The 16,552-nt window shown below is 35.4% G+C and overlaps 1 protein-coding gene across 4 annotated transcripts in view; it reads right to left on the minus strand.

Annotated features, from left to right (window-relative positions):
- CRPPA (CDP-L-ribitol pyrophosphorylase A) overlaps positions 1 to 16,552 on the minus strand; it is a 166,705-nt gene that overhangs the window by 124,783 nt on the left and 25,370 nt on the right. For all 4 annotated transcript variants that reach the window (XM_033059009.2, XM_033059001.2, XM_033058993.1 and 1 more), the window contains exons 3-4: positions 14,858 to 15,007; positions 90 to 194 (exon numbers count right to left, since the gene is read on the minus strand). In XM_033059009.2, the coding sequence (XP_032914900.1) occupies positions 90 to 194; positions 14,858 to 15,007 (255 nt within the window). The remainder of the gene's footprint in view (positions 1 to 89; positions 195 to 14,857; positions 15,008 to 16,552) is intronic.

A 16,552-nucleotide genomic window follows, 5' to 3' on the forward strand; every position in this document is an offset into this window, starting at 1 on the left:
TGAAAACACATCTGAATTTTTATAGTCACATTCAAATTTTATTCATTTAAAATTACATAGATAAAACTAGATATTATTATTTTCTTTACCTTCCAGAGGTCAGCTGTTCCTTCTACAAGTTTGGCATTTGTTTTGCAGTATTTCAGAGCCAGATGCAAACATTCAGTTCCATAATCCAGGTCATAGTCTGTACACTGTAGTAATTAAAAAAGAAAAAATATCCCAAATTAGTCTTAGATACTTCTAAGCAATAACACATTTTCTTTCATTAATTAAACTTTATATCTCAACAGTCCTAGCCACAGTAACACATCTGTATTAGGTACATTGGTTCAGCATGGATCAGAAATAAAACAGTTCCAAGAAGCTTATGCCAAATTGAGGCTATTCAACAAAGTCCTACAGAAGTAAATAAACACTTTATAAGCACAGATTAATTCAGTTAGGTGCTGCAAGTATCTTGCTAAACCTTTACATTGTTAAATAAATGAATGAGAAGTTACATGTATAAAAAAATTCTTGACGGAGTTGAGAGAGACCTTACCAATAGATACCACTGACCTTCCAGTGACAAACATTTAGAGTATGGGCACAATTTAATAGATGTAGAAACATGACCCTTCAAATGCTGTTTTGGTTATTGCAGAATCAAAAAAAGACTGATAGTAACTAAGAACCTCCGTATTCCTTATGTGATTCCGTCTATCTTTTTCTCCAGTTATCTCCACAGAAAATAGCAATCCCATGCTGCGCCACGATCCTCACAGACAAGAAAACAAACAAGCAAACAAACAAAACAAAAAAACCCCACACACAACAAACAAAGCTTTATCTACATTTTAGTCATTTAGAAAAGATGTTGTTCTCTTGACACACCCTTCACAAGCAGTTTGCCTTCCTATAGATAATGATTATAAGAACCTCATTAATGAGTAACTGAGTAGGGAGAAGAATCTTCTAAGCTTCATAGGTAGAAAAGCAGGAACTGGGAGCTTATCAGTCAGGACTACCTCAACATGAATTAGCCTAACTAAGATAAAGTTCTACTCTATTTTCATATTGCCCATCCAGAAGCACAAATTCCATGTAACAAGGATAACTTAAGAATGCATCTTTTATTAAAAAGATGAGATATTTAAGAAGACCACAGGCTGGCTAGCACACCATCCAGTCTCTATTTCAGAGTGAGTTTTCAACAATAAGAAAAAAAGAACAAGGCAATACTATATTCTTACCTTCCCAGAATACTCCCTTTGCCTCATATAAAGCTATTATTCTGGCTTCAGAAATCCCTGTAATAAAAAGTCCCTGAGGGACACACTGAACCAGAAGCAACTGCCTTAACAGCACTCAGTGAATTACAGGAATCCTAAATTCACCCAATTATTTTTTGAATAGCAGTATTTTTTTAGTAACTGCAGCAAGGAATATCTCATTCATCACTCTTTTCATCACATGCTCTGTTATTCTGACTGAAAAACTACCTTCTCAACCCTTCAAAATGCTCCACCACATCTCCCCTCACATCTTTCCACAGATAAAGAGATCAATATCTATTCAGTCATTTCACGTGTGGAAACTACTTAACAACTTTGATCAATGCTTTTACCCTCTATTTATCTACACTTACCTATGAATTTTATTCCCTCTTTTATTCCTTCTACAAACCTTCTCAGTTAGCCCTCATCTCTACTACACAGAGAAAAAAAAGGGTACCTCCACTTCCTGTTCCAAATTATTTATGAACAAAAAAACTGCACAGTACAGAACATCATGAAACTCCAGTGGTGATTTACTGCAATGAAAACTGGTCATGCACTTGACCTTGTTTCTTATCTTCTGACAAATAATCTACTCTGGTAAGCCCCTTCTCTTATCCCAAATCTTTAGGTTCCCTTCAAGAGTCTTCAGTAAAAGCTTCTGTGAAATATCTTATTAATGCACTTAGGTTGTTATGACCTCAATCAACTTCAAAAAAGATGCCAATAAAGTTCTTAAAGAATGACAATTAGTTCTGCAATACATAAGCTTTCCTTTACAAACAATTCCAGTGTGTCAAATTTAACCACGTGTCTACAAATTCATGTTCAAAGATACTGTGCTCAGTAATTTCCAGTACCCTCCAGGATTCGAGAAATCAAAATTGTCAAGTATGTAAAAATTTTAGTGGGTTAAAGAAGAACCAAAAGAGAGTACTGCAATACAACCTGCCTCTCTTTTTATTAAGTTCCTGAAGAAGTTTATTAAAACAGATGAAGAAATTTTTTAGTTTCTATTCTTGTTTTATAATGTATCAGTGAAATTCAAGGAATTCATTAGCATTACACATCTGAATTGCAATACTCATACAAACAGACACCTTAGGGGGAAAAAACATACAAAAAAACCACTTTTATATTATTTAAATCAGTAAATTCTGTCATTTTAGTTTGTCAGTCAACTTAGAAAAGTACTTTAAATGTTATTGTCCTCTACAGTTTTTTTAATGTGAGTTACAAAAAAAATGGACACAAAACCACGGAGTAACTTAAAAAGAAACCGGTTTCAAAAAACCACTTTGGAATATTTTTAGATTAAGCAGAAAAAAAAAGGTCCATAAAAATGATAAAGGAATAAGGAACTCTCTCTCCAATATACATAAAAAGGCAGTAATCCCTCAAATAAAGAGGTACTGAGATAAAATGGTAGTAAAACCAGAAATGGCCTAGTAACTTTCAATTCCAAGTATTTATTACCAAAATATTTCCTTTTTTCATTTTGTTTTTAAGGAAAATTTTCTGGTAGAACACAAACTATTTTTCACTAATGTGGATAACATACAAATTTTAAAACCCATGTATTTTTATTTTGGCTTCAGAATGGAAGAGAAGATTTCAGAAATAAATTTAGCTGTGTAAGAATTTACTTTAAAATAAAATTAAGTAACATTTTAAAATATACAGGTAATTAGTGTAGCTAGGGCAAAACTAAGCAATTCCAACTTTTTAGCACGGTATTAATCACAGATAATTAGAAGGGAGTGGAGAAGTTCCATAAATGGGGTAAGGTATCTTGAGAGTATTCCTTGCTTCAAGGGATGAAATATGACACAAAGCAAAGAAATAATTAAATACATATTTCACTAACACTTGTATATCATTACATTTACCGCTCTAATTATCTGTAATTGTTTCAACCTAAACATATTGTCAGAGTGTACTGTTCTCCAAGTCTGATACCCTGATGTCAGAGGAAAACAATGAAATTAAGTAGCAGCACAAGGCCAGCTGTTTATATTCCATCTTATGCTAAACATCTTCACATGTGAAATTTTAAATCCATATTTAAAGTGCAGAATTCAAAAGCTTCTATCTTGCCCTAAGAAATTCAGTGAACAAATTAGCATTGTTAGAGAGCAGCTATAAAAAAAGTCCTCCATCAGGCACAGCATCGCCAGCCAGTCAAGGACAGGGATTGTCCAGCTCTGCTCTGCACTCGGGTGGCCTCACCTCGAGTGATGGGGGCCGTACAAGGGCACCTCAGTACAAAAATGACATTAAAACGTTAAAGAGTGTCCAGAGGAGGGCAACAAGGACGGTGAAGGGCCCTGAGGGGAAGCTATATAAGGAGTGGTTGAGGTCACTTGGTCTGTTCAGCCTGGAGGAGACTGAAGGGAGATCTTATTGCAGTTACAACTTCCTTACATGAGGAAGAAGAGGGGCAGACACTGATCTCTTCTCTTTGATAATCAGTGACAGGACCTGAGGGATTGGCCTGAAGTTGTACCAGTGGAGGTTTAGGTTGGATATTAGGAAACAGTTCTTCATCCAGCAGGAAGGAGCAGACTCCCCAAGGAAGTCATCCAGCACCAAGCCTGGCAGAGTTCAAGAAATATTTGGACAATGCTCTCAGATGGGGGGACTACTGGGGATGTCCTCTGCAGGGCCAGGAGTTGAACTCAGCGATCCTTATGGTTCCTTCCAATTCAGGATTTTCTATGATTCTACAAAAATTCTAGAATTCTTACCAACCCAGGTATACAACCATTCTCATCCTAAGTCTTCTGTAAGTGATTCAGTGTACATCAAGATTCAATTTACAATACAAAAATCTGCTTAAAAATCTTACTCTTTCTAAAGCCCCCTTATTACTGAAATCCTTTTTAACATAAGTTTGACAGTGTACAGTTAACTGGACTTGACAGGCACACATAGCTCTGTGAAACAATAGACACAGTTTAAGTTTCAGACCACAGATTTGAAATGATGGAAACAGCTGGAAATATTGGCACAAAACATATCCACAAAAGAAAGAAGACATAATACTTTAGCTCTTTAAATGACAAAGAAGGAAATATGTTACTTTAAAATGCTTTTATACTGTTGAATATTCAAAGGCATTCTAATAGGTATTTTTGGGGACACTTTTTTGTGGGTGTTTTTTTCTGTTTGTTTTCCAAGAGTGGATGTTTGAATAAAGTGTTATGAGTGGAACGAGATACAGATTTTAGCTTTACACAAAGTCTATGTCCTCTTCACCCCAAGGTTAGTTTGAAAACATTTTGAAAAATACTACTTCTTCCTAAAATGCAAGGTATATTGTTGTTCCTTGTATGTAAAGATAGAATAACAGGTTAGAGAAAAGAGCAGCTATGCAGCCTGTGTCTCCCTGGTATTTACTAATAGTCCATATGTTTACTTCCTTCCAATGCAATACTTTGAACGCTAATTTACTGTATCTTTATATGGGAGCTGGTAACCATACAAAAGACCCAGCAAAGATAAAAAGAATGTTCGATACAGGATTGTTATTTTCTAATTTTTTCATCGTTCCTCAGTTTATAATGACACAAAATATTGTTTTATGCATTAACTGAAAGAAAATTTTCAGATGTGTTCCTTTACACAGGTATCATTAAAGCCTTTGTAGAGTCAGCATTTATATTTCTGTAACCCTTGACTCTGTAATCTTTAGCACTTTTTCCACTGTCAGCAGCATCTCTATTCTTTTCTCCCCTATAAATCCATTCAGTAACAATACCAGAACACTTGCACTTAAAATGCATAACTAATCAACAATAGCAGAGGTTTAGGATTTTTCCAGATCCTGAAAAATCAAGTTTCCACTGCTGAAGTGCCAGAGTACATCATGAACACTCATCATCAGGAATATTTCACTGAGTTAAGAAAAGAAGTAGACACAAGCTCTCGCTGAACCTGAATTGGCCTATTTTTATCATATTTTATAAAGATTTTTTTTTGCCACGCTTGTTACCAATGAAACAAAGAAAATGCTTAATCCAGCAGTGGGCTTGCAGCAAGCACTCAGCCTACATCACTATGCCACAGTTAAATGAAAGACAGCAGAAGCAGCAAACAGAAGGAGGAAACGTGACTGAGGAAATACTGAGATCAATGTAAAATCAGATTATCTCATCTCTGAAACTCTTTTTACTGTAGTTAATTATTAAAACTGTCATGACGTACATCCAGATGCAGTAGTAGTGAAGAGAACAAAGATACAGCAATTCACTCCCCAACAGAATTAAGCAAGCCTGTTTTTATACAGACCTGTATTTATATTCCAACACCTTTAAGTGCAGTAACTGCAAGTGCCTTTTCCGTACATGACATGATTTCCTGCCAATCTACCATTAAACTCCTGAACACATCCTGATTGCTCATTGGAATATTTTGATACTCATATTGCTTCCCAAGTACACTAAATACCCATATTTTACTTACAACATGAAGAAATAAGAAAATAACAATATTCTATGTGACAAGAGTAGTAGTCAAAACACTGTGTTAGGACTCATTGTTTAAACTTTTAAAATTATCTTGCAAATTGGAAAAATACTTGGGAAAGAATTATTTGGACAAGACAAAGAAAAATCTTGCCCTAATGTAGAAAATACAGATTATTTAGGTAATTCTAAGAAAATTTGAAGATGCAATTGTTCACATTCTCCCAATAAAGAGATTTCTAAATACATCACATTATGAAATTAAGAAATAATTTGAGGACAGAAGCAGAGGTGAGCCAAATACAGACCAAGCTGAAAGGCATTTTTAAATTTATTTTTTTTTTTTAACAGATAAGATTATTTACTCTTGGAACAATTTACTTACAAAAAAATCCTCTTGAATTGTACAGCATCTACCTTTTCCTAGCCTTTCAATACACCAAAGCGTCAATTACAAGAGATTAAAACCTCTAGCTTCACTACCTTGCCTTCCTTATTACTATCTCAGAACAAGCAACAGATGACAATTTAGGTGGGTGGTCTCCCATATGTGGGACACCAGGATCCCCACCCAGTATTCAGCATTTTCTGAGCTCGTGCCAAACAGGTGATTCTCATGGATACAGGACACTTACCAGGGTAAATCCAGTAACCCAACAGTATTCTCATAATCCAATCTAACTTCCAACTTGAATATTTGCATTGTGTCTCCTTAACATACACCTTCCAAATTATATCTGAAGACAACATGCCTTTTCACTGCCACAGGCATGCCAAATTTCACCCATGGAGTGGAAGCTTTGCACCAGTGCAGCAAACAATTCCAAGAGCTAATATGTGAATTTGCAAAGTTCTTTGAGATCCTACAGGATGAGGAGTGACATAAAATGGAAGTAATTATCCCATTAGCAAAACCCCTTTTTTCCTTGTGCAAGGCATTAGAATCTCTCCAAACATTCTTGTGGCAGAATTTAATTAGGGAAAGGTGGGGATTCAGACAATATCCTGGCTCTACCATTGCTCCAAAGAACTAATCAAGTACAGAGCTATCTAAATTAGCACAGTTTTCTCCAGACCACCAATCTAGTTTCACTTTTTGAATAAAAGAAAGCATTACTGACAAAATTTCTTCTAGCATATTTACCCTGAAAAGTAATCTTTAGAATTGGGTAGGCTTTAAGGATAGGAAAAATTATTTATTTCTCTCTGTTCCTCAGGGCAAAGTTTTCAGGGTAAAAAGATGCCAGATTAAATAGTAGATCTCTTTGGAAAATATCTCAGAACTACAACCTGCAGACTATACAAATTAGGATATTCATTTAGATGAGGTTGACAACCCTGTAGTTAAACAACAATCTGCATGCATCAGCCTGACAATGAACGGAGAAATGCAGAACCTCTCCCAAACTGCATTATTAAAAAATCAGCACTACAGCAATTTTGCATCACAACAAAAAAAAATTTACCAGCTTTCAGTGTGCATTAAATGGAACAGAATTCAGGTTCTATTGAAGTTCCAAATAAATTATTTTTTTTAAATGTGACTAAAGTCATAAAATCAAAGCTGAAATGGACGACAACAGTGAAAGGGTACTGTTAATAATGTGAAATTTCTCATGTAAGAAGAAATAGATTTTCTTCTAACATTTAGGAGTACACAGATTTCCTTGTCAAACCATCACATCTAAAATCCTAATGACCTATGAACAAACCAGAATGGTGTCCTTTTGTTAGATTATTTCATATGTTTAGATTGTGCATTGAAAAAGTCACAGGTATTTGCCATCTTTGTACAAGTAGTACACAGATAATTAAAATTAGGGCTACGAATTTCAAAAAAACTTCAGCTGAGTATCCAGCTTACCTGGACTAATCAAGTAGATAGTTGCACTAAAACTATAATTACCTGTTATATAGGCAGATGGAAAAACGCTTTCTTTAGTACTCCATACAAAGAAGAACTTTGGTTTGTAGTACTGTCTTCATACAAATCATACTACAACATTACAGTAATTTCACGATTATAAGCCGCACCATTTTGACTAAAATTTTGGTCCAAGCCCAAAGTGCAGCTTATAATCAGGTGCGGCTTATATATGGACAAAGAACGAAAAGTTGCTGCTTTAGTTTGGAGGACAGGCGTCTGCTGAGAAAGGCAGGAACTTCTCTTTGAAATGGAGAATGTAAACCCCCTCCCTCCAAATTATTATAATTTTGAAATCAAGGGGCTTTCAGGCAAAAATAGGGGAATTAGGAATAACAGTTCTTTTCTAGAGAAATTAAAATAGAAATACAGTACTACAAAGAAACAAACTCCAAACCCTGACAAAGTCAGAGTACAACCTGACACCCCGTCAGGCAGGGTGTTGGTAGCAGTCCCATTAAATGGTGGCTGCAGTTGTCCTGCAGTGACAGATGTGATTCAGTTGGAGCAGTGCTCCTGTAGAAGGTGCAGTTTCCCTCTAAAGGTCCAGTGGCGACGTGGAGAAAGGGAGTCCCTTAGTGTCCACAAACCTCTGTTTTTATTTTGGTAAGAAATGTTGGGCTCTTCCCCCTGGCTGGAGCAACTTCCAATGGGATGCAGTAATTTTATCAGTCCCACAGTGGGACTCAATGGGCCATTAGTAGAAAATGACTCGCTGGAGGAAGGGTGGGTTGTGAAAGATAAAGAACAATGCCCCACCTGGTTTCAATGGATGGCCCATTAGCAGAATATCCTGTGGAGATAAGGATCACTGCCCCCACCTTCAACAGATGGTGATAGAATAGATATCTTTTATCACACTCTGTATTGTAACGTGCGGCTTATAATCAGGTGCGGCTTATAATCATGAAATTACTGTATTATTAGTCTAGCCAGCTCTTGCCTAATTCACAAATCACTTCTTGATTCAGTATTTCAGAATACGTTTAGTGAGAGGAAGAAAACCTACAGACACAACTGGAATGCAGAATTAGGACAAATACAATAATGTTGTTACATGGCATATATTTATAAGACCTGAGCATGTAACTATAAACTACGAAAGTAAAGCATGTGACCAGAGCCTGGGGATGTGGAAATGTACCTATACACACACAAAGCATACAGAAACTGCAGAATCCTTTTGAATAAGAATGAGGTTAAATGATCATCCTTACAACACAATACACTTAATAAAACATTCCTGATACTTTTTTAAAAAAGACAAAGGTCAAGAAACAACCAGTACAACTTATGATAAAACGTATATATTTTATGCACTATTTGTAATATGTTTAAAACAATGGTAATCTCTTTTTCAGTGCTTTTTACTACAGAAATGAACAACTCTGACCCATATCACTAATTCATGATGGAATAGAATCAGATGAAAAAATTATCCCCAAGTGAATGGTTACAGGAGATAAAAGATTAAGTTGGCCAAACTTGATGACAGCTTACATGCTTTGATATATGCCAAATTTCATGTTTGGTGAATATTAAAAATAAAGGTTGACATGCCTTGAAGATTCAGGTATCTTTAGCCTTGGCAAAGGGGATCAGAAGTGTTTTTTAAAGGATTCCAGCATTAGAATTAAATGCCCAAATTTTGTCTCACTTATATCTTGATCCTTCAGTCCTTTTTCTGAATCTGACCCCTTCTCCCAAAGTTGCCAAGGTTTTAGTCAACAATTTGTCTACTACCGTTCATCTAATCGTTTGTTGCTCCTGGCAATAATAATTTGACAGACATTGATGTTTTTAACAAAGAATGAAGCCAAGGAAAATCCCCAAATCAGTCTAGACATTTTGCCTCGAAGGACTTTGCCTGACCTATGCCAAAATATTGCTAAACTGCTACAGCTGACTCCACTTTCCTACTACAGAGGATACTAAAATGCTTCACACATGTTTGAAAAAGAATCCCAGCAATGTTGTGCCCTTTCAAAAAGTACTTTAGAAGTTTACAAAATCCACATGGAATACACTCCCTATTATTTACATACAGAAAAGACAATACTTTCAGCAAATACTTTTACAATAGCCCTAACAATAGCCAACTTCCTTTCTTACTCTGGCAAAATCTTCCCTGAACATTTCTTGGGGTTTGTTAGAGGAGAATAATTTTAGGATTTCCTTTTCTTCTACTTATGATCAGGTTGGACAGTTTGCAGACTATCTCTTCTCCCCATCTCCACTCAATCTGTGGACATCTTGCAGTGATTTTTTTTGGGGGAGTGGAAGAACATCTGTCTCCCAGAATTCAGCATCAAAGTATGTGCATGATTTTCTCTGACACACTATTGTTTTTTGTATCTTGTCATTACTGTGTTTATATAAAGCTGTTCTCTCCTATGCAGGCAGATGCTGTAATGACCCATAAGTAAATATAATTGCTTAATATTCAGAGTGATTAATGTTGGCTATGAACAGATAAACGAATTTAGTGTAGTCCCAAAAAGTACTAATCTATACATATTTTCTACACAGATTAGATAGAATCCCTAAGATCAGACTGATCTGTGTGGATATGTGTAAGGAAATTATAGACATGAATCAGAGAAAGTCTCTAAACATACTGAAGCTCATTCTCCTTCAATGAGTATTCCTACTTTCTGATCTTTTTTTTTTTTTTTTTTTACTTCGGCTTCATTGTTTGGATTAGCTAAATATAAACTATCATACTCTGCAAAAGGTCTGCTATCAATAGATGATTAAACTAACTATGTATGTAATACAAACACCCCACCCTCCCCAAAAAGTGTGTAGTTCTTGTAGTTCTTGTAGTAAATTTTCCCAAGTTCAGAAGATCTTGAGGAAAATTGTAAGATAATGTACAAACGATCAGCAGAAAAAAAATGTGAATCTTTTTTTTCTAATAATTCTTTAAAAGCTATCCGTTAATTTCAAATTAGTGATCAGACTTTGTCATACCACCCACAAATGAAGGATTCCTGCAGAATAGTATTCTAATATGTCCTGTTCTTTTTTCAGCTGTTTGTAGCTATTCCTTCTTACGAGGTTCTCAGCTTCCCTGATCTGGTGGTGAGCAACTCTCTGGTATTCCCCACATTTATGCTGACAACTCTTTAACTGTTGTATCATCTTAGCAGGTTGTTTGTTTGTGTATCTGACACAGAAGCTGGTCAGAATCTTCTACCTATCACTCCTCTTCTGTTTCCATTTTTGGCTGTTTCTCTTCCAGATCATAAAAGGGTAAAGTATTTTAAATGTTCCTGCTATCTTTCTTGCTTTAGCAGATACATTTAAAGTGTTCAATGCTTTGAGTATTTCAGCCATTATATATTGTGGTTGTTTATACAGAACACATGACATGACACAACAAGATGCTTTGTGTTAAAGACAAAAAAAACCTGAGATATACGTGCATTTCAAAACATCTCAAAAGCAAGTATTATAGAAATCAGCGTCAGCTTACTCTGATTAAAGGAAAATGGTAGTCTATCTGGCTTCCTGATACTCTAATTCTTTCAAAAGGTACTGCTCCAGGGAACACTTGACTTCTGCTAAGTGAAATCTTTCCCCCACCCACCTCCTCCCAGGCTTGCAGGATCATACTTCACATTTGTTCCTATTTAAATAAGAAGTGGAACAGAGACATGAAACTACCTTAAGCAAAAATGAACAAGTCTGGTCTAAGGAGTCTATCCCTTATTTGCTATCTTTGGAAAGGGTGAATTTTCAATTAACACTTAAACTTGCCTGAGCTTCTTTGGGATTGATAAAAATGGAAACAGGTATTTTAAAGATCAGGAATTTTTTATTAACATAACAAAATAAAAATAATTTCTAAAAAATTCATTTGGCTGATTTCATCCCAGGTAATTCAGAATTGAAGTAAATAATGAATACTGCCATTTTTACAACCTTTCCAGACGTTTTACTAGTTTTTAGAGGTTGGCATTTTTGATTTTAAAATTTTTAATTTGTCCATTTACTGTAGTTCATTACATTGTGAAGGAAATGAGAACTCACAAATTAGGACGCACCAGAACTAAGAATAGTGATGCAATATCACATTTATCCCCTTAACAAATTTATACATCCTTTCACTTAAAATTCCAAGGAAAACCCCTGGCTAACATAAAGCTTCCCACCCACAGGATCCTCACATATTATAAATACAGTTCTTTCTCCCCTTGTAGTTGTTTGCATTGGTCACTTGTACACCCTGAGCCAGACACACATCATACAAATAAACGTTGTAACTTTTATAAATTTTATAAACCTCATAAATTGTACAAATTTGAAAGTTAATAGTTATGAAGTCAGAAGTCTTGATATCATAACAGTTATAAATCAGAAAATAACATATATCTGAACAAAGATCTGTCTGAAATACGTGTTTTAGGCAATAGGGAAGATGTAAGACTGAAAACTAAATTAAATGAATCACAATGAAATGCAGGTGAACAACCTGGCTGAATTCCTCAAAATCTGTCCTGGATTTTTGGCGCCAAATGTAACGGGGATTCCCTGTAGTACACAGATATATTTTAAGGTACTATTGTAACTCGATCTTTGGTACTTGTATATAAAATTAATTAGAGGAGATTCAACAGGGCATGTATTTTTCCCCAAATCAATACTATCTTTCTATTTGAGCAAGAAATGGAAAATGTTTTCTAAGGAAATTACTTAATTCGGTAAAGATCATACAAATATGTATTTTCCTATGTTAACAGTGTTAATATCTTACTCTGTTCTAGTTCTATAAAAGCAATAAAAGGAGAAGGACCTCCAGTCTGCTCTGCCCAGATTGCTACCAGACAAGAAGAGACAAAAAAGACTGCAGATGGAAAACCTGTAAGGGTCAGAAAACTGACCTTTAACTGAATTTCACAATTTTGTGATTAATATATTTAGAGATGTTACATTCACAAACACATCTGGAAGTAAACACTTTAAACCTATCTACTTACATCAGATGGTCCATTTAAATAGAGATGGAGTTCAAAAGCAGTACTCCACATTACCCACAGCATAACTGAAAAGCCTGTGTTACTCGAAGCACTAATTCAAATGGACAGTTTCTTTCCAAGGAATGCATGTTGGACGGTTGTTTTTCCCCACACTGTTGTTGCATAAAGGTCACAACTGTATAAAATACACAGGCATGGGATCATGATACCAGGCGGAGCCAGCCAAAATGAATTCCATTCCCAGCTTTGTGAATGACTTGTAACATGAGTAACAAATTTTTTTTTATTTCTTTGTTCATCTGTACAATGATATTTACCTTCACCAGGTTGTGGGAATTGATTATGGATATGTTAATACTTAGGAAGCATCATAAGCTGCATCCATTCCTACAAAAATCTGTCCTACAGTAGCTTGACTAGGTTTTTCAGGACAACGATTATCTGTCTTTTTTTATTTGTTTGTACAGTTCCCAGAACAATAGGGTCTTAATCCTTGACTTGGACAGCTAGACACCATTGAAACATAAATAATTAGGAAACAATATGAGTTGAGAGATTTTAGCAAAGTGTTATACTTCCCAAGGGTCCAGGCACAGAACATTAAAATGACCAGAATTTAGCCAAAGCAAAGGAAATTGGGGACAAGAAACCATAGCCTTGGTTGCTTCTAACAACTTTGGTGGCTTGTTCTTGAAAGAGCAGGGATACAAAAAAGAAGACTGATGGAATGCATATGTGAGAAAAAAATCTATTCAGAGGACCATAGAAACTGCAAATATAGCTGTCTTTTCATTGAAACATCTAGGGCAAGAGCTTTTTATGTATTTGCCAGCTCTACCGTATTTGCAAATTATAAACAAACACAATAGAAAAAGTACTGGGTTGTTTGTAGGAGGGAAGGTATTTGCAAGAAACAGCACATAAACGTGCAATTTGCCAAAAGATACACACATCAAAAAGGGTAGTACAATCAACAGTAGCACTTGTCTCTTGAGACATGTTCTTATGCATATAGAGGCTACATTTCTTATGAGTATACCCACTACATTCAAGGTAGAATCTCAGAAGTATCAGCTGTGTGTCACATACTAAGAACAACCCCCTACTTCCTATCAGAAGCAAAAATGTTGACGCCAGTCCAATCACTTGAGCAGCTCTTCATTTTGGATAGTCCTTCATCTTCAGCATTTAATATCTTCAAGTATCACGCATAAAGGGCATGACATGGAATTTGTGCCAACACTTCTAAGGAAAACAATGACTGAACAACTAAGTAACAGCTTCTTCATTGCCTATCCTCTGATTTTTCTGTTGTTAGTGACTTCTAAGTATTGTACTCTCTGAAAGTGAGTATCAGAAACTTGGGCTTGTTTAGAATTGAAAGACTGATGGGAAGCATGACTGTCAGCATTAACATGAAAAATAATTCCTTCCAAGTGACAAATGAAGAAATGCTCTGCTTCCAGTCAGTCTGGAAGATACCTGGAGGACAGGCAATTTCCACAAGGTGATGAATGAAAAGGAAGTAGAGTGCTGAGACGAAAGGCTGGAATGTTTCCAGTAAACTGTGAATGCAGGGTGAGGCAAATGAAAGCAGTCTTCAGGGCAAATTAAGGCAAAAGAGTCAGGGTTTAATACATTATCCACATAATTTTCCTGAATGAAGTTAATTTTAAAGCAATATATTAGGAAAAAATGAAAAATTACAATAGAGACAAGTAAACATTTTCAGCCACTAATCAATGTATAATACACATACAACAAGAAACAAAATAAACATTTACCTAGATGTAGCAAGTTATATTATCTCAGAACAGCCTGTATCCCACTAAATTACTATAAAATGTCATTATTACACTGTGCATCCAAAACCCTTTCATACTCGCAGTCAACAGTACATAATTTACATAGACACGTAACTTTAAACATACAAAGTCACTCATTTAAGTAATTTATTTAATGCACGATAAAAATTAAAGTGAATTTGTCTTTCCAGCCATTTAGACCCATTACCCCTTCATGTATTTAAAAGTTAACTAATCAAAAATTTGAATAAATTAGAATTATATGGTTTTTTTAAAGACTCATAAGCAATATGTGTGCAGTTTGAATTGATCTGAAATAGGTGCTGAAGCTCTATTCTTGAAAGAAGAGAAATAAAGTTACCTTTTTTCTTTTTAACTGAAGTAAATGGGAAAAAGGTCTTAGAAAGTCTTAATATCTTACCTGTTGGTATGCTTCATAGATGATATCAAACAAAAAAGCCTGAGGCATTTCACTTGCTCTGTATCTGGCACGTTCCAGTGAATGGTCCAAGCAGCCATCAGCAGCAGAGGCAATAACAGTTGAAACTAAAGGACGGATTGCTCCTGCTGCCTGTGGAACAAAACGCAATGAGAGACCTAAATGTTATCAATATTTATTTATATCAGAAAGCTTTAGTCGAAAAAGCTTGAAAATTACTGGTTTTCCTTCTTTATCTTTTCTATTTCTCATAATCTGTAAATCATACTACTTAATCTGTATGAGACTCTCAAGATTAATGTAGAAATGGAAGATTGTATAAGAACACTTTTAGGGACAATTTACCAAAAAAAGAAAGAAATCTTAAGTCCTTCACAAGCATTTACTGCAAAGACATGTTGAGATCTAAGATGTTCATTCTTCAGACTTTATACATTGTAAGCAGTTTCTGTGAGGACAGTTCCGGGCCTATTCAGATAGCAAACAGCAGCAGACACCTGAGAAGTCTTGACAATCCACAACACCTATTGCTTTCACAGATGTCAACTTGATCTAAACAGATCTCAGCTAATCAGAACTAAGCATATACACCTGAAAGTACTCAATATCCAGCAGCAGTGTGCTGGAGAATAGATATTTAAATGCTTATATTTCAGTTTTAGTTTTGCTTAGGTTTGAAACCAATTAAACATACACCTTTGATTTGTTCATCAATATATAGTATTAAAGATCTGCGGCATCTCTGAAACAGAACTCTCCTATGTAGCATTTTGATACCAGAAAGTTACCCACACTTCATCAGTAACTTATCAAATGCTCATGCACTTTGGATGTAGCTTAAGAAAATTGAGATGAGAGTGGTCCATACAATAATGAAAAAAGAATGCAATGGCAGGACACTGCTTACCAAGTCACAGGGCAAAAAGCATGCCCCCCCGTCAGTGCTAACCACTGAGAACAACATCTCCACACTGTACTGCTTACTACGAATTTTTAAGATTAATTTAAAAAGAATCATTGATGCTCTTTTAAAATACATGTAATTATCTTAAACATCTTAAAACAGTATACCTAGAAAATCATTCCCAGTGGTGAATTCTGACACTTTTTACTGCAGATTTTCTGAGGTTTAGTGAATTCTGACTCAGAAAAAAACACTCCAGTCCCTTATCACATATGAGCAATTTTACTTATCTCAGTTGGCAAATCCTGCTCTAATACGTGAGTCCTGTCCATTCTTAGAAGATTTCTGACCTCAGATAATCATAAAATGGCAGAAAAAGACAAAAAATATTTTGCCCTCTCAGAAGAGAAAGAACAAGATCTCTTTCCTCCCCCTTTTACATTACTAAACAATAAAACAAAGGTGAATGGTGCCAGAGCGTTGAGCACTTCATGAGCTCTAAACTACAGTTTCTCTGTTCATTTTTTTACAGAATGAATACAGAGATGTGAACCAATTTCTCATGCCCAAAGAGTTCTGATAGTTCTGATATGCATGACGAACCAGGGCAGGGTGAAGGAAGAAAAAAGATTCAAAAGATACATGTGAGAAGAGAAATACCTGAACTACTTTCTCAAAATCTGAAAAGCACTCTTTCTTTCTAATACAAGGAAAGAGATACCTATACAAAAACTATAAGGAGCAAAATACTAGCATCCAAAGGCAAAATGTGG

The sequence above is a fragment of the Catharus ustulatus genome, chromosome 1, assembly GCF_009819885.2.
Source record: "Catharus ustulatus isolate bCatUst1 chromosome 1, bCatUst1.pri.v2, whole genome shotgun sequence".
NCBI classification, from domain to species: domain Eukaryota; kingdom Metazoa; phylum Chordata; class Aves; order Passeriformes; family Turdidae; genus Catharus; species Catharus ustulatus.